Below are 18,287 nucleotides of genomic sequence, written 5' to 3'. Positions count from 1 at the left end.
GCACGCACACACACACACACACACACACAATAGCAGTGCAGGCTTTTAGTCCTGTGCTGCTCATTGTGTACAGTACAGATACACAGAGACAGGGACCAGAGTGGACAGACATTGTTTAGACAGAGCAGAAGAGGGGTGAAGCGTATCACAGTCATCATTATGCATAAGGCTTTCATGTTTTGTTCTGTTTTTGTTTTTTTTTTTGCCTTATGCTCAAGTGTGAACAAAAGCTAAGCTGGAGTAAACAACAATACAGCCTCAAGCTGTAGCCAGACACTTGTACAGTAGATTTTAATTAGGCTGTGGCTAATTGTGGTGTTTCATATCTGATAGTTGGACTGGATGCATTGGATGTGAGAGTTGGAGCCTTTTCTCTGGCTGCATTTTCTCTACTTTTTATGGAAGCACGAGTATAAAATTCTGCATTAAGCTACATGCTGTGTTACGGCCAACAGAACAAAAATGATTCAGCAGCAGAGAAACACCCGACTGATTAAGTTATAAATTGCTGCTGCCCTCAAATGATAAGTTCATTTTGCTGTATGCTTTATATTCATTCTGGCAAAATAAACTTGATATATTATGTTTATATAAAAGTCTGTAGAAATTCGGTCATTTTATGAGCCATGGACACAAGTTGACTTCTACCATTTTAAACTTTTAACACCATATTTTGTGAAAGCAGACATTAACATCAAATCAAATTTTGCATTATAACTCATAGAATTCTGTCACTGTTCACTGACCTAACAACACCTTTTGTAAAACATGCAGTTAGGGCTTAACCTCTGCTGTTGTGTAAAAGGCCATTAGCATTTCCCATTGTTTAATCCATCGGCGGTCATGTTGTGTTTCATTCGCCAGGTGACAGGGATCAGATCACATAGTCATGTAAACACTGTTAGGAGCTTACCGTTGTAATCCACCTTTACTGTATTTACCCTCTCCACATATAGTCATGTGGGGAGCGCCAACCAAGAGGCAGCACTCATCTGAAGGTCAGAACAGCACACACGTAGCGAGAGACTGAGGTCACTGCTGTGTAACTATTTGCATTACTGGAGTCCTGCTAATGCACGTTTCCCCGAGGACATGCACGTCCTCTGGACTGGAAGGATTGGTAAACAGGTCACAGTGCTGCTCCAGCAGAAGTAGCCCTCTCGGATAAAGGGAACAAATCAATACCAAGTGTTGCAGCGTCTCCCTATCTTTCTCCATTTTAGCCTTTTTTTTTTTTTTTTTTTGGGACATTGAACACAATGAATATTTATGCTTCTCTGTTGAAACAGTTACACTTTATTTTTTCTAATTTGCTTCAGTTTAGTCCTCACTTTATGCATGATATGCCTCATAATCAGCCTTGACTTTGAAGTTCAGGAATAGTAAGAGTGGCGTTATGCTTTATTATTTTTAGGGGCTCATGGGGTGTATTTGTAAAAAGCCGCTACAATATAAACTTGCTGGCGTATTGTATTAGTAAAACTGAGATCATACAAAGTTCAGGTTGTGTAATGTTGCAACAAGAAAAGATTTGCTGCTGTCCCCTCTTTGTAACCCAGTTTGTGAGTAAAATATGTCAGCGTTTCAGCATGCATCCATCTCCACTAATGAGAGACAGCCCAAGGAGAGTAGAGTGACTGTCAGCTCCGCTCAGCGTGGAGATGATAGAACTTAATTTCCCCCAGATTTCTCGGCAGCAGCTTCTGTCTGCATTGTTGTGCTGCAGGGAGAGATTATCGGATTATCACACAATAAGGAAAAATGTCGGGGAAAAAAAAAGTGGAAAGACTTAAAAGTATGAGATGCTTCCCACTCGCGGCAAGGCGCCTATTTAAGTGTACAGCCATATGTGCTGGCTTTGTTCGAGGCTGAGCTTTGCACATGGTTGTGAGAAAAGAAATTGTTGGAGATCCAAGCAGGATGATCACAAGTTCTGTTCCCACCAGGAGGTACTGTTAGTGTCCAATTTTAAAAGTGTCCTCAACCAAGACACCAAGACATCTGGATGGGCAAAAACAGAGGCCATGATTGGGTGTCAGCCACAATGTATTCTTCACCGATTCATCACGCTCCTATCATGTCACCCTTTTCCGGATGATAATAATGATTCCCAATTGATGTTGTCCATCGGCACGACTGCCTTATACTCTTGTTACGTTAAGTAACAGTTCTACTCCATCGTTACTCCAAGTAAAGAAATAGTAGGCAGTCTGCTTCCTGTTTACATGAATGGTCATATACATATACATGGATATACGTATTCAGGCGTGTTGATATGGACGGAGCTAAAACGCTTGTCTGGGTGGAGATCGTTTTCATTTAAGAATGCTGTTTTAAAATGAAAACGTATTAATGTGGACATAGCCTCAGGCAATCTAAAAGCTAAAATGTAAATGTCTGTAGTTGCTGTGAATTCATACATATTTGACCTCTGTCTGACCCATGTCTGTATTATACCAAGGCCCTTGCTTCAGTACTTCCTTTACAGCACTCAATACTTCCCTTGTACCATGAATAGGACTTGTCTCCCCCATGTCATCTCTTTCTCAATTCTATTCTCTTTCCAACAAAGTAGAGTAGAATGAGCAGCCTTGACATCCCCTGGGGGAATGTGAGCAGGTTGAAGGTGAAGGCAGCGAGGTCTTTGCTGACTGTTGGTGGAGGCCTATCACCAGTGATGGGCTGTTGACCCCCCTTGGGGTGGGGGCATGAAGTGACTATTCATCACAGCCACATCCACGTGTCATCTGACTCCCCCGTGCCCCCCTCCTTTGCGACCACACAGGCAGATTAGGCATCATGACAAGAGGCGCTCACTGACAAGGCCAACTAATCTTTCCTTTCCTTTCCTTTCCTCACTTTTCTCTCCTACTTATCTCCTCTCCTCTTCCCAGTTCATTTCCCAGAACCAATCCCATCTCCATGCTGTTTTTCCCTTCAAGCAGCCATACACAACCTGAACTCTGGGTGCACTCTCCTCTAATCCACTGCTAGTCTTATCTCGGCTGAGGAACAATAGCTACACAGCAAGCACAGCTCAGAACCGCAGCCTGCAGAAAAATAGCTCTGCTCCCACAAGGCTGTGGGCCCATCTGCATCCAACAGCGTCAGCCAAGCAGCCTGTCACTGCTTCACATTAAGTCCTCCTCACTGTATGTCGGGAAAAGATTCCAGCTTCTGTGTGTTTGACCGTCGTCCAAATGGAATTCCTATTACTGCGGTACGATCGACGGCAACAGCAAACGACTAATCACATTTGTACTCGCTGTCGCCTTGTCAGTGCGCTGATCTACTGCTCGTCTTTTTGTTTGTTCACTGCGGAGCTGTGTGAGTTAGCTGTGAGGGCTATTCTGTGATTCATGTAGGTAGACGGGCAACTTTCCAAGCTCCCGCTCACATTCATCTTCTATTAATGAGCTTTCACCTGAGTCCTAACGAGCAGTACAGGCGACTGTGCCCCACATAGGATCAATGGCACTGTCCATGCAGCGTCCCTGCAGTGGACAGGCATTTACATAGGTGAGGAATTGCCAGTGTTATAAAGTGAAGCAGGATCAAATCACAGGGAGTCCCTCAACGATGTTACATCATCTCTTGTTAAACAGCAAATCCAGTTAATTACTCATTACTGGATCCCAGACTTTGTTAATCAGCTATCCTTTCAGTGATAACAGGAAACTCGATTTCATCTGTTTCAGGCTGATTCTGAAAGGTGTACTGTGGCTCTAGAGATGGCACTGACAATTTCTTTGTTGGAGCATCGGTCTAACACTTAGCTCAAGGCTGCAATATCTCGAGAACTATTTGCTGAGGGATATTAAAGTTCCCTAGAGTTAATTTAGGGGTTCCCCTGAGTTTTCATCCAGCACCACCAACAGGTCAAAGTTTCTATCTCAACATCTATGTGACGGACTGACACCAATATTTTGTCCAGACATTTAGTGTCACCAATTCATGGACTGTCGACAAGAGCACTTGTATTTGCAGCCAATGTTTTTTCACCGTGAAAGCTAAAAACAGTTGGCACGCCCACTATACCTGCAGGCAGTGGAAGCAAAGTACAGGGAGTGGAAGCAGAGCACTGCAGCACTGTCACAAATCAACAAAACTCATAGGAAATAAAGCACTTATTAAAACACTGTCATTCTTAAAGTACTATAAAATAAATAATAAAATGGGTTATTTTTCTAGTGTCTGTATACCATGCAACACTACAGACATTTATGGTTCCCGGGTGATGTCACTAGCAGTTTGACATTTTTGGTTTTATTGAAATAGCCTGACAACTGTTTGATGATCCCCAGAGCATGAACTGAAAACCTCTGATCACTTGATCTTTCATGAGGTCAAAATTTATTTTTGTCAAATAGTTCTGTTTCTAGGCAAAAACCTGCACAACTAATGACATTCCCATCTGCTGTTTAGCAAATGTAAGCATGCTTACATCATTATACCTAAACATCATCATGCTAGTATTATCATTGTTAGCGTGTCAGCATGCCTGTCTGAGCATTTACCTCAAAGCACTGTTGTGCGCTGGGCGTGATCACAGTCCTGTAAGGGGGGGGGGGTCTATAAATTTAGTGAGTCATGCCTGCTGTGAGGACAGAAAGCCAGTGACTTGACTAACAGTGATTACATTGAGAACTAAGATGGCTGTGTTGAAATGTTGTCACATAAAAATATATTGGAAAGCTCCCTCTGACTTAATACAAGTTTACTGCACATAGAAGCAGTGGGTTGTTAATAATGAACCTCAATTACCTCAGTTACCTAACTGTTTTTTTTCATCTGTAGTGAGCCCTCAAGTGATGTGTGTTCATCAGCTGAGAGCATTTCACTGCTGTGCATATTTATTATTCTCCCCACTCTCTCCTTCTGTTTGTGTCTCCCACTCTCTCTTCCCATCACTCTCCTCGACTTCCTGTCGCAGACTCTTTGTTTATTTCTCCCTCTGTGACAAACTTGCATCACCTGCCTGTCTCTAATTTTCAATTTTTCCCCCTCCCTTTCTCTATTCACTCGCTGTTGTTCTTTGTCTCTTTTTTTTAATCCATCCCCTCTGTCTCCCTCTGACGCTCCTCTCTCCTCCTCTCTCTCTGTCTCTGTTACTTTGTCTGGCTTACTTCCGTCATCACCCACCTCCTTCTTGTTTTCTGCTTTGTGTAGTTGTCTCTTTAGACTTACTCTCCTGCTCCAGTAAGGAAGTAAGGAAATGAATACATATACATGTCAGCGTGTTTTGGAAGACACTCTTCAGCTTCCACTCCCTCAGGCCATCTGCGGGAGCAGCAAATCTACACATACACGAGTGCACACACCCACACAGACATGCCTTCACTAGGATACTACATGTGACTGGCCAGACAATCCTGTCAATGACCAAATTAATGCACATTTGTGGCTTGTTTTGAAATACCATTTAGATAGATTTTGTAACATTAGTTCAGTAAGGACTCCTAGCTCTTTGGTTCTGCCTAAAAGCGCCACTCAACATGTGTCATTTGTCTGTCATGAAGTATGGCCCCTGGCAGAAAAGGCATTTATAAGAAAGTACAAACCAAAAATAGTGAGGCAAGACCCAAAATACTCTTCTCTCAGGGCCAAAGCAGGAATAGTCTGAGCCCTGGCTTCCAGGCTTCCCAAAAGTATATACATGTGTGACAGGCAGGCAGAGGCCTCAGAGTGTACCCACCACAAGCTTGGCACAGTGTGAACCAGGAGGAAGAAGGAGACGGAGAGAACAAACAGCATGGCTGCTTTTGTTCTGTCTGCAGGAGGCTGATGGAGACGCAGCAGCACACAGACACAAAAGTGCAGACGCATGTCCTCCTTGCAAATGGACAAACCTGTCATGTTCACAGACAGACAGGAGCATGACTGGAAAAATCTACCTTTATTGATTGCAGACACTTTACAAATTGCCTCTAAAATATCAAGTCAAGTCAGAAATGTTGAAATTGTGCAGGCTGTAAAAAAGACATACAGCAGAAGCACACATGCTAATTTATTCCTTTTGTCTTTGCCGCTTTTGTTTCTTCAAAACACTATGAGACATGAAAATGAAATTAGAATTGGGGCAAGACGTGTGCACAAAGCTGACAGCGTTGTTTTGTCTTTGCTTATCGTAACTGTTCTCCCAGAGGTCTGTGGGGAACGGTTGGCGGCAAGAGACTCCGCTCAGCTCCACTCACGGAAGCGGAATGACACTCAATAGCAGGCCGCCACGGGTCAAGGAGCAAACACCTTCACTTGTCAGCCAGCTCTTTGACTGACACACAATACCTGTGGGTGGCCCCCGATATAGCTCAAATCCCTGACTGGCGCCTCTAGATAGAAGGTGTTCATTCTTCACAGACCTGGCAAATCAAACAGAATGAAATCTAAGAAATGTCTCACTGCTACATACAAGCCTTGCTGCAGAGGCTTTGTAAATCAAACCTGTAGTCTTCTTAAATATGTGTCTTTGGAACAAGCTTGGCTGGACATTGTCACAGATGGCTGGGTTTACATTCAAGCATTAGTAGGCAAAAGCAGTTCATTACCAGGGCATGTTTAGTAATTAATTTGTGTGAATCAGAAGGCATCTGCAATGTAATTTATGTCTGTGTAATGTATATTAAGTTACCCATTTCACTCAATTAGTAGAGATCCACCTTGTTTATGACCAATACAACTAAAATGATAACAGCCACACACGTTCAAGATTTCTTTAAAAGTGACTTCTCTGGCCATTGTTTTGCTGGGATGTTCACTCAGTCACATTTAATCCTTCACTAGTGCACAAGAGATCCCTTCAATCAAATCTAGATATTCACTGTGCCTCTGCTTGCAGCAAAGTTTCTCTGGCTCAGTAGGAGTGGGCGTGTGGCAGTCAACTAGAGAGACAGATAAATGTGTTTTTCCTTTACATTTAAGAAGCTTTAGCGCTGTAATAAAAGCACAGTTATGCACTTGTTTGCTACTCTCTTGCTAATGCAATCACTTCTACTGGTCAGCAATAAAGGAGAAGGAGGACCTATAAGACAGGAGTGGCCTGGATGATGAAGGTTAGATGACCTGGTCAGTTCTTTAAATGCAGAAGGATGCAGCTGCCAGGTTGGTTGCAGTTAATGTTTTTTGATTTAATCCAGAGCTCTCTCCCTGCCCTTGCACTCCATGGTAATATGCCCAGAGGGCTCTTCCTGTAGTAAGTGGAACTGGAGCCTCCCTGGATTTATTGCAAGGAATATATTCCTCTCTCTCCCACAGGATTAATCTCACCAGTTCATGAACCAGAGAGAAAGACGATAACAAAGACCGGCTCTGTCACTTGTTTCAAAGCTTAAAGCTTCTCCTCACTGCTTCTGATTTTTTTGCTCACATGTGGAAACCTACATTCAACTGAGGCGTGCTTTACAGTTGAGGTTTTATGACAGCCAGTATCCATGTCTTTTCTCATTAGGGAGAAATGCGTCTTAGCTCGAATGCAGCTGTTTGGTTCTCAGCAGTATGCTCCACTGTCCCCGCACTCATCTTTTTTAGTGGCACTAAACAGATGGTTGTGGTCAGTGCTGCTGCTGCTGCTGCTGCTACATGGCTGTTGAAACTCTGTTGAGAGCAGCACACTCTTTAATTGTTGCTTAAAATACCTGAAGCACTCAGGACTTTGGAGGAGCATCAAATGTCTCAAAATATATTACACATTTTTTCCTCCTGGTCACTTTTTATTAAAATTTTAATTTTTCAAACTTTTTGTGGGCATGAATGTAGAGGTTGCAAAGGCCAAGTAGGTGAAGGGCAAAAGGCAAAAGAAAGGAAGTGCAGCATCTGGACAGGAACTCTGACATCCGGGGAGGGGGAAGTACATCAAGGGAGGGTGTGGTGCCTGACCTCTCACCCTAAACAGAGGGTAGAGGTCAAAGACTGAAGATAGACTGCAGCTGTGCTGCAACATGCAACCCCACTGTCATGCCAATCACTGTAATTTGCCCAGACAGATGTGTCCCCACCCAGTTTACCAAGCATGCCTCAACAGGAGTTGACAGAAAGAAGAGAGGGAAGGATGGAAGGAAACAAGGAAGAAAGGGCGCTTAGAAGGAAGAAAGAAATCAAAACAGACAACAGGAGGAAGGGAAGGAAGTCAATAAGACTCCTATCTCCGCACACAAGGCCTCAGTCTTGGGAGCTAGCTGGGGAGTCTCAATCCACCATAGCAGTTTATCGAAGGGAGCATGCCTCCAATTAAAGGGTTCTTCCCCTAAGATTTACTCACCACCTCCTCCTCTCCCCCTCTCATTTTACCCTATATGGCAGCCTCCCTTTGCCTCTTTCACCCTCTTCTAGAGCTATTTGTTCTTCTGCAGGGGAGGTAGGACCTAATCATGCCAGGATCTCGTAATACCAAGTCTTTTAACTGCTAAGATCAAAGAGTGCGAGTTTGCCTAATGCGGGATTACGCAGAGATACGGGACCTGGCAGCCTCACCTCACTCTACCCCCTCCACCTCCTCCACCACCACCACCACCACCAGCGGAGGGTAGCTCCATTAAGGCTCAACGCATTGCTCATTTTTCCGCAAGAGCTCCCTTGGGCTAAGAGGCAATTATGCAGTAGTGTGGCATAATATTTCATTCTCTTCACATTGCATTACTCTATGGTGGTGCCGGCCGCTAACAGCTTCATGTGGCCCAGGAGGAAGGGTGCAGGCTGCTAACAACTTCATATGAGTAGAGGGAGATTGAAGAGGGGAGGAGGAGGCGGAGGAAGGGGGAGAAGAGGAGAGTTCTCAAGGGCATGATGCTTCATTAGGAGTCAGGTCTGTTTTACCTCTCTGTGTGGAGACTGAAAGGGTTTCCATGCATCCTAGTTTAGGTGATAAGTAGATTTGCAACATTAAAGAAGAACAAAAACATGAATGTGTACACTGGATTCAAGATTGTGAACATAAAACACAAGATTCAAAGAAAAGAGAGTCATATTCAGAAAAACACTGAAGATGATAAAGATCACAAAGTTGCAGTGAGTTACTCTGTATTCCTGTGAAATGCAATTTTGAAAGAATTTTTTGAATCTGATTTAAATATATCCTTTTGCAGCATTCTGCAGGGTCTAGGTGTCCAGAAAGAACTACAATATAAATCATATTTATGAATATGATATATATGTGGAAAACATGGACATAGCTTCATCTACCGACACAAATCTGGAAATGTTTTAAAAAAGGGGAGAACTGGTGCATATATTTGCGGGTTGCATCACAGAACAAAACATGCGGGTCCCTTTCTGCAACATGTGAAGATCTCTCAACAAACACCATTCTGCCCTCATTTGTTTTTCGCCGTACCGCTATCCCCACCATATTGAGAGACTAGTAGCTTTCTGGTCCAATGATTTCTTTTCTGGCGAGTGCTCTCTCACCCTCCATCTTTGGATGAGTGGCACATGCTGTAAAGTAGCTGCTTTTCAAAGGTTGTACTTGAAGCTGTTGAGTAGAACATTTATTTTTTACTGTAGAGGAAATCTCTTTCCTCCATCTGAGGTTGTAAACTCAAGTGGAAATTGACCATTTTGAGGAATTTGACAGAGTTTAAGTATGCTGATGCTGGTCGATGGTCAATTGGTCTATTTACCAGCCCATTCAACACTGTAGTCCGAAACCAGACATCTTGATGACAGTTACACAGATTAGCATGAAATCTGTATACAAAGACAAAGGTTCCTTCAAGGCAAACATTTTTAGCCCCACCAGGCTTAACGCTCTAAGAATGACAAAGTCATCGGTATATTGTTTGTTTTTTTTCTATATAATATTTTAGTATTATTTTAGGTTATAATGAACATTATGGTATTTTCTGACAGGGGTGGGTTTTTATACTTTGAGTTTAGTTTCCTACTGTAAGTATATATCTATATATAATATATAATTCATTTGGAGTTAGGAGGAGTCAGGAGTAACTGAAGTACTTTGTTTGTGGAGAAGAAACACTAATCTTAAGACATGTCAGTGACACTCTTTGTTCACTTATTTTTTTGCAATTCATCACAGTTCTTAATATTAGCACCAAGAGGAGACGTGGGGCACTGTTACCAAAAAAAAAAAAGAGTAGGAGACCTTACTCTTAAGAAAATAATAATACCATCAACATGTAAATTTACATATATCTGCTTTTGGTTTCAAAGTTACGCTGAAAGTTTAGCATTGTGTTCATAGTTTTGAAGGGGAAACAAATAGGGAAGAAGGTGAGAAAGGAAACGGGTGCTGTCTGTTCACCTCTGCTCTGACAGAGCAGGCATGTGCAGCCCGGGGCAAGGCTGTTCGGAACTGTTGTGTGATTTTACTGTATTCACTGTGTGCTTTTGCAGGTGCTCAGATTCTCAGCCCCCTCTCAGCCTGCAAGATGATGTTATTTGTTCCCTGTAGTCTGCAAACTGATGGCACTGGCTTTGATTTCAGCCACACTGTATAATAACAAGGAGGCACATAGCTGAAACTGTGACCATGAAGCTCTCATGTAAAATATCTTCTCACATTCATCATTTCTGTATGCCATACAAAAAATGTGAAAGTCAGGCTTTATAAAATATGTTGCTTTAGTGTCTTATAAGTGTATCTAGGGTCATAAATCCTCATTTCTCATATGCTGACAGTGTTCCTCCCCACTGAGCCATTTTCATCTATAAAGTTTTATTTCAGAGACCTAGCATTAATGACCAGCCTTTCTCCTTGTTTGTAGAAATACGATCTGGTGGCCGAGGGCCTAAGGAAGGACCTGTGAGGCAGCTGCCCCTGTACGACACGCCATATGAGCCAGCCGAGAATGGTGGCGACTCGGACCCTGAGCGCTCGCGCTGCCCGAGAGAAAGCCGACTGCCCCAGGATGATGAGCGACCCCCCGAGGAGTATGACCAGCCCTGGGAATGGAAAAAGGAGAGGATTTCCAAAGCGTTTGCAGGTAAAATAACCGTCAGCATAATACATGTATATGACACAAAGAGAATTACTTACTCCTTCTCACAGGATCATTTAGAAGTACATACTGTTCTTGAAACAAACATGTTTTCTCCATCCTAAATGAAGAGAAAATACATTTTAACATAAGAAGTGCTTCAGCTTTACCTGTTGCATACTGTTAGTTATGATGTCAAAAGCTCAGACTGTGAATCTGCTTATGCTCAAACTCTGTTTAGCAATGACTGTATTTCAGTATGGGTTGCCTTATTTAAATTCCAAGCTCTTAACACTATTCAATTTGAAACTATTTCCTTTCTGCTTAACTAACCCAGGTGTGTGTTTTTCCAGCTCTAACAAATTTGATTATGGCTTTTGCCAGGTTTCAGGGTTCTGCTGCTGCTGCTGCTGCTACTGCTTTAAACTCTGTTAACACTTCTTCTTTTTTCCTCTGCAACTGCTAAGTTCATTTGCAGGTGTCCAGTATACTGTTTTGATCCAACTGCTGTCTGTTTAAATTTAGTTGATATCTCTGCTGCTCAGGGGGAGGCATGATTGGGTGTGCAGGTGCATGTAGGTGCAGGTAGTCACTGTGTTTCGGGAGCTTCAGCATGGCTAACACAGCCATAACATCAAACAGGGCTGTTCCTGGAAAGAATACGGCAACCAAATGAAAAAAAAAAATATAATGCCAAGCCTTTTAACTGATTGAAGAAAATCAGCAACCCTTGAATCTATTTTTCATCGCCCCTTTTTCTCTTTATATTTTTTTCTTTTTTATCCTTGAACAGCTCTGCTTTGTTATGACTGCATTAGCTACGAGGGCTCTGTAAGTGGCACTGGATCAGGTCCCCACAGAAGAAAGGACTGCACCTCTAAATCCCTCACAGGTACCATTGGAGACGGGGCTGGGTGTGTCTCATGTCTGTCTGTATTATATCCATGTTAGAGTTGTGACAGTGATGCCTGCACTCCTGGTTGCACTGAACCTTGTGGTTAGAAGTTTATGTCTTACTTAAATCCTCAGCACCAAGGTTAAATACGTCTATATAAAACTCAGGTTAGACTCATGTTTTGCAGGTTATTAGCTGTTTTCCAATTTGATTAACACTGAAAAAATTCTCATGTTCTCAAAATAAAATGAGAAAAGGTCACCCACTTCAAAGACAAATCACCTTGCTTTGAACATTTTCTTGATTCGAATGACATTATCAGGATGCCATTGGTGTGATTGCCTAGTGCTTGAAGTGGACTAAAGATGGTGGAGCCACTGGTGACATTCTCCTCAAATCAGTCTTGCAGTGGACACATGAGTGTAACAAGTGCAATAAATGCAGTAACACTTCTTGGTACTCAGAAGAAGAAGGGGTGATGGGGTTTATGGGTTTGAGTGAGTGAATTTGTGTTGACTCTGTGGAGTCAACTGTGGAAATAATTAACACTGCAGTAAAAGAAATGAAATGTTGTATTTTCTTCTTTGGGGATGAGAGTGTGCCCCTCTGTACTGCCCAGTGTACAAAGCTCACACTATGTTTCCCTTTTGTATAAAAAGATGCAAACATACAAACCAACCAACCAGTGAACACTAAGAGCCCGACTCTTACTGAGGTACTTTCCTAGTTACATGGTGAACATTGCATTCAAGGCATCAACTTCAGAAAGCAAATATTAACAAGAACAAATATTTACATAACCATGTTTCAGATTTTACCTCAGGTATCCTTCTACTATGAAAGCATTTATTTATTTAGTTTTATTTGATTTAAAATTCAGAAAGTCTTGAGCGAGAAAGTGTATTCTGCATGAAACCATCAGGATGAATATATCATCATTGAATGATCCATTTCTTTTTTTAATTACAGCCGAATAAAAGAAGCCATTAAATATATGTATGGCCTGAGGGCTCATTAATCAGCAGTAACTGAGCTTTATAGTGGTGTAAATAAAAACCTCACAGAGCGAGACGCTAAATTAAAATTACGCGCAAGTAAATTTTCATCTTTTACTTTTTTTTTATACTTTTATTATCATTATTTCTAGATATTTCTCTTTTTTGTTCATCTTTTAATTTACCATCTGTGTGTTTTGGCATCACTGGAAAACATTTACATGGCATTTCAATCAAGTGAAAATAATCACTATACAGAGATTGAGAGAGCGATTAATCCCTTATGGTGTAATGCTGGCAGTAGAGCTGACAGACTCACTGGGGACTGCTTTAGAGATCTGGAGGTGGATCTTTTTACGTAATGTCTCAAACACAAATTCTGTGAGTCATTAATTCCATGTTGATGGACAAGCCTCATGACATAGTAAAATATTACAGCATAAAAACTTAATGCTTAAATTTACAGCTGGCCTGTGTTTGTAGATGTTAACATTACTATCCAAAACCGTCAGAATAACAGTGAGAGTTCTGCTTAATTGACAAGGTGAGCCATAGTAACAGCTGCAGTAGTAGAGCAGAGACAAACAGAGAGGATGCTGAAGTGGATGTCACTGTAATATGTAACATGTTAAATGTGCAAAAAGTGTCTTATGTGGCATTAAACGGTAGCAAGCTCATGAATCTCATTTGTGGAAGAAGAAGAAAAAGAGGCTCAAGAGAGTATTTAGTGCAACTCCTGCAGGTGATGAGAGGAACGCTTTATACCAGCCTACCTCCTTGCTCAAATTTAGAATAGCTTCTCAGTACGTAAACTGATTTTAACACTTAGTAACAGAATGAATGACATGATAGATGGATTCATTGCATTGTGGCAGCTGCTCTGATTTACAAAAAAGCTTATTTGTGTTTGGGCAGGCTCATAGGTCTGTCTGTTCATACATCATCTTTCAATGTTTTCCTAATTTTCTGTCACTTAATTCCTGTTTCTTGTTTACTGCGGTGTATTCTAGGCACCGAGGTCTTCATAGGAGTCACGCTGTTCTGCCTCTGCCAGTGATTAGTTAAATAAGGGATGCTGCATTCTTAATCACTTTCCCTCTCTCCCTCATTATTTTTCTGTCAAGCGGTACTCAGAAGAGTTTGGTTAGGACGCTATTTACTAATACATCCCTCTTTCAACTCCCCCTTTACACACAGCATCCCTCTTTTGATGATGATTAATTTAATTTCCATTGGATGTCAGAGTGTTGGCTGGGAGTTGAAGAGATAAGTCTTTAAGTTGTCTTTCAAAGAAAGAAAGCTGCGGACCATAAAGTACTTTGATTTAATGCACGTCTTCATTCTGTGTTATGTTTAATTCAAGCAGAAATAATTCCTCACTATTTGGAAGACAGAAAAAGGAAGAAAGATGAGAAAGACGTCTCTGGGACAAGCCTTGTCAACATGGGTTTGTTGCTTTTGTAGAGCAGCCTTGGATCCAGACATCAAGAGGCTTAGAGAAAGTTTCCCACCTTTCAAGGTTTGAGCTTGTGTGCCTGCACCCAAGGCTCTGATCTTTGCTACCAGCTTACCTCCAATGTCAAGAAATTATACACTGCTTCAGCATTTAAGTCCACTTGTGAGCCAGTTCTTTAGGACTACTGACAATCCCATAATTCCCACTTTATAAGTCATTCCTGTGTCATCTCTCTTTGGACTCTTTTAAGACTCAACTTTGAGTATATTGTCAGATTTGCCAGGTTACCCTGATCTTGTCCTGGAGATTCCCATCTTAAACATCTGGCTGAGCAGCTGTTTCATAACATTACTGTTACATCTTACATTACTTACATCACTGTTGATAAATTTCATCCTTGAAATTTTTACATCTCATAGAGGCAGGATAGAATTGTCTTGCATCCACACTCAAAGTAGGGTTACGTATAGTTTATGAAATTTTAGACTGGAGTCATAAGGTCATTAAGGTCGTTAAGCTTAGATTTCATGGTTGGTTACATGTCTTATTTTATATTTTACTCTCTTTAGTTGATCCTGTAACTAGATATTTTGGTTTCTCACAGCAGGGCCATTTTTAGAGATCCATTTTCTGAACTTTTTTTAGGTGCTGCAGCCCTCTCAGGAAAAGTAGTAACGATAGCTCAGTGTGAATTTACATTTAGTTGTGAAACCAGAAACAGACCAGGAAATGTATGGATATGTATCTATTATAGTAAGAAAACAACAGTCTTATTGTTATTGACATATAGTCAGAGAAGCTGTCATAGATCCCTAGTTTTGCTGTCTTATCTAAGCCACATGTTTGGAAGAGCAACTAAATGCAAATGTTATATTTCCCAAACTGTAAGTTGTAAATATGAATTAGATTTTGCAAAGATACTTTTTGCTAGTTTTTGTCACGCCTTGACATTTTTATATAAGATCAGTATAACATTTCTGGCCAAGACGTTTGATTCAGAATGCTGTAAACATAGATGTTTGCTACACATAGGTGATTAAATCAGAAATTTTATTTGGTGTTACTGCTGAAGTGTAAGAACTTACAAGTGATACTTTTTTCTTTTTTTTTTCCCCAAAGCCAGTGGCCTATACATAAATATTACTGACATAGGTGCCAACACGCTGTTAATAGTTGTCCTACCTCAGTTGTTCTATGCAGTGGATGATAACATTATTACATTGTTTGACAACATTTCGTGCACCCTGTGCTTCAGTTCATTGCCAGTTGCCAAGTGCTGTAGATAACATGGTTGAAGAGACTGGAGATTTGTTAGTATTTGTCTGACTACTCATGTTATTTACCCAGCTTGACTTTGGTGTGGTGATGTTGCCAGGTCCCCAGATCTCAGCAATTAGGTTAGTAATTAAAAATGTTTTCCAGTCGCAATTTCATGCCTGATTCACCACTTTGGCACATAGGCAGCCAGCCTGCTTTACAGTCAGTCTATAGCTCATTGTGCTGTTAGGTTTTTAAAGCGCAATTTCCCGCATTAATGTTTCTATAGCTGTTGAAGCACTTTATGGCTGTGTAATATCAATGACTAATGATACTGTTGTTTGGATTTCGGAGGCACTTTCCTGTGCACATGAAAAAAAACCCTCACAGTTTATATTCCGACAATTATGTGGGAAATAAAAGTGTCTGCAAACAAAGTATTAACAGACAATGAAAAAAAAGATGCACAACCTTACTAAACCATGGAGTGTGTGTAAGAAGAAAAGGGATTAAATAAGCACCAAGTGCTGCCTACGCCCTCCCTCCTTGGTGTAACACAATAATGCAATCTGCATATAAGACTATTTGTCTTCATTAATGATAGGGGAAGGAGAGCAGACTAATGCTCCCGGCTACAGCCCTTTTTCCTCAGCTGTCCCTATCACTGCCTGCATGCTTGCCTCTTTACAACACTTGGTCTGGTGTTATTATTCACTGTTGGGCTATCTCCTGACAGGTATGCAATGGAATGTAAATTCCCTGCCTTGTTAGGGTGCTGGAAGGCTGTGTACTTGCGGTTTGGTTAATCACTCATTCTCACCCCCCCCCCCCCCTTTTTAACAAGCGCACACACACACTTGTTACAGCCTCTTTCCTGCCTCCCTCCTGGCTGCTGAGTAGGTGATGGATGAGCCTGAAGGTGAAGAGTGAGGAAGACACATTAGGATTTGACCACATGAAGAAGCCTGCGTGTGAGGGCAGGAGAAAGTGTGCTCGCATGTCCGTCAGTTTAAGCCTGTGTGCTTTGGTTATGCATGTGGCACGCTCACTCACACACCCAGACATGGACACGCCACCCTCGGAAATCTGAACCTCGTCACAGCAGGAATGGGATCAAGAGCCATTGTTACTTAATCTCTTTGCCCTCTGTTACCTGCTAGCAACTCCTTTCACTTGGCTCCTGGCCAGCAGGGTACCATGCATTTAATACGGGAGATAAGAGAAGGTGCCGTCGCTTACTCCCTCAGGTCTTGGGGAGCTTTATGGTTTTTTAATGAATCTTCATGGGCCTAACGACCCAGAAATCTGAGGCTCGAGTCTAATGTCCTAAAATAAATAATTGATTCAGTTACAGTCCTGCACTGGTTATTTGCACCAGGGTTAAAGGCAGCTGTTTTGTTGGTGGTGTGGTTCTGTCTCTCTCTGCTTGGATGATCCAGTTTCCCCCAGCGCTGTCTGTCACTCCGCAGCCCTGTCTCATCCTCCTGGCCTCTGCTGCAACACCCTGCTGATAACCTTCCTGACAGCCCTCTTTCATGAGCCTCAAAATGTGTCCTGCCATCTTTCTCTGGGCGCTGCCACGGGTGTTATCTTCACTCACACACATTGGTCACACACAACAGCACTGTAAACGTCCCTCACAAAGTATAGAAGCTGCACATTGCCAGCAGGGCCCCCTGGAAGCTCCTGCTGGCCGGCCGTCACTCACCACATCTCCCTTCTCTCTCTTTATAGAAGAGCAAGGAAAAGGCTTAACTGTCATCTCATCTCTATCACCCATTTTCTGTGCCATTTTCATTTTTTTAATACAAACGCATGGTCTTTCAAAGCAGATCTGTGCTTTGAAAGAGAGCCGGACCGTATAATGTGACGGATACAGTATGCAAAGAATTATGAGGTGGCATTTCACTTCCCCCTGAGCATTACACAGTTGTTATCTGTAATGATTCGGGTGCTGATGGAACAAACACGTCTTCAGAGGAGGCTGGTTTTGTGTTCCGAGCTCTTCTGCTCATAATGTGCAGCATAAACATCACAATCTTCCAGCTTGTTTTGAATATGCATGCAATTAGCCAACCAAATTAAGCAGAACTAAATTAAATGGCGTTGGTGGAAACAAGCATAGCTGGTGATTTATGGTGCTGCACTGTTTACAGTGATGAAGTGCCATGGGCTAATGAAAAGCCTGGGTAAACAAATACCTGGCTTTAAAAATAGATCTACTCCTGGAAGAACAAAGGGGAGGTAAACTCCAATAAAACAAAAAACGGGGCCTGTTGCCCATTGTTCAAGTATTCTCTGGTTCTTTTGATGAACTGAACTGTCAACATAGCTGTGAAGCAAATAATTAATCAGCTGTAGCGTTGACAACACTCCAGCTTACTGAATGCTTATACTCAGACTGGCAGAGTTTAGTCCACATGACATCCTGCCAACATCCCACTTATCAAAGCTTGCTGGAAATGTGACTGACACATGCAGCTGTTTTTGAATTTTCCTATTGAATGTCCTAACAAGTCCATGTTTGTGTAGTAAACTTGAGTGGCAGGTGCTTTGTTGATTTGGAATCGTTAATAGCCTCTATTCCTATGTCAACAGGAGGCGTTGTGTACTAATATGGATTGAGGATTATGCAGATGAGAGATTGCATATTGATCCAAATGCAGTCAGATTAGATGACAAAGATGTAGTAATCTTTGGACATATTTACATATTCCTTAGGTGCTGCAATATCTCAGTTTTCTCTTTCAAGAAAG

General features: G+C 41.9%; 1 protein-coding gene across 5 annotated transcripts in view; it reads left to right on the top strand.

Moving 5' to 3' along the window:
- The window catches only part of shf (Src homology 2 domain containing F), a 93,728-nt gene that overhangs the window by 56,885 nt on the left and 18,556 nt on the right, over positions 1 to 18,287 (top strand). For 3 of the 5 annotated variants that reach the window (XM_022744744.1, XM_022744727.1, XM_022744752.1), the window contains exons 3-4: positions 10,716 to 10,934; positions 11,722 to 11,820. In XM_022744744.1, coding sequence (XP_022600465.1) covers positions 10,716 to 10,934; positions 11,722 to 11,820 — 318 coding nt within the window. The remainder of the gene's footprint in view (positions 1 to 10,715; positions 10,935 to 11,721; positions 11,821 to 18,287) is intronic. The other 2 variants (XM_022744759.1, XM_022744736.1) reach the window with 1 other exon arrangement.

This window comes from Seriola dumerili, unplaced genomic scaffold, assembly GCF_002260705.1.
Source record: "Seriola dumerili isolate Sdu_G_001 unplaced genomic scaffold, Sdu_1.0 BDQW01000003.1, whole genome shotgun sequence".
Classification (NCBI taxonomy): domain Eukaryota; kingdom Metazoa; phylum Chordata; class Actinopteri; order Carangiformes; family Carangidae; genus Seriola; species Seriola dumerili.
The sequence above is the reverse complement of the archived record's forward strand: the minus strand, read 5'-3'. Positions and strand labels throughout refer to the sequence as shown.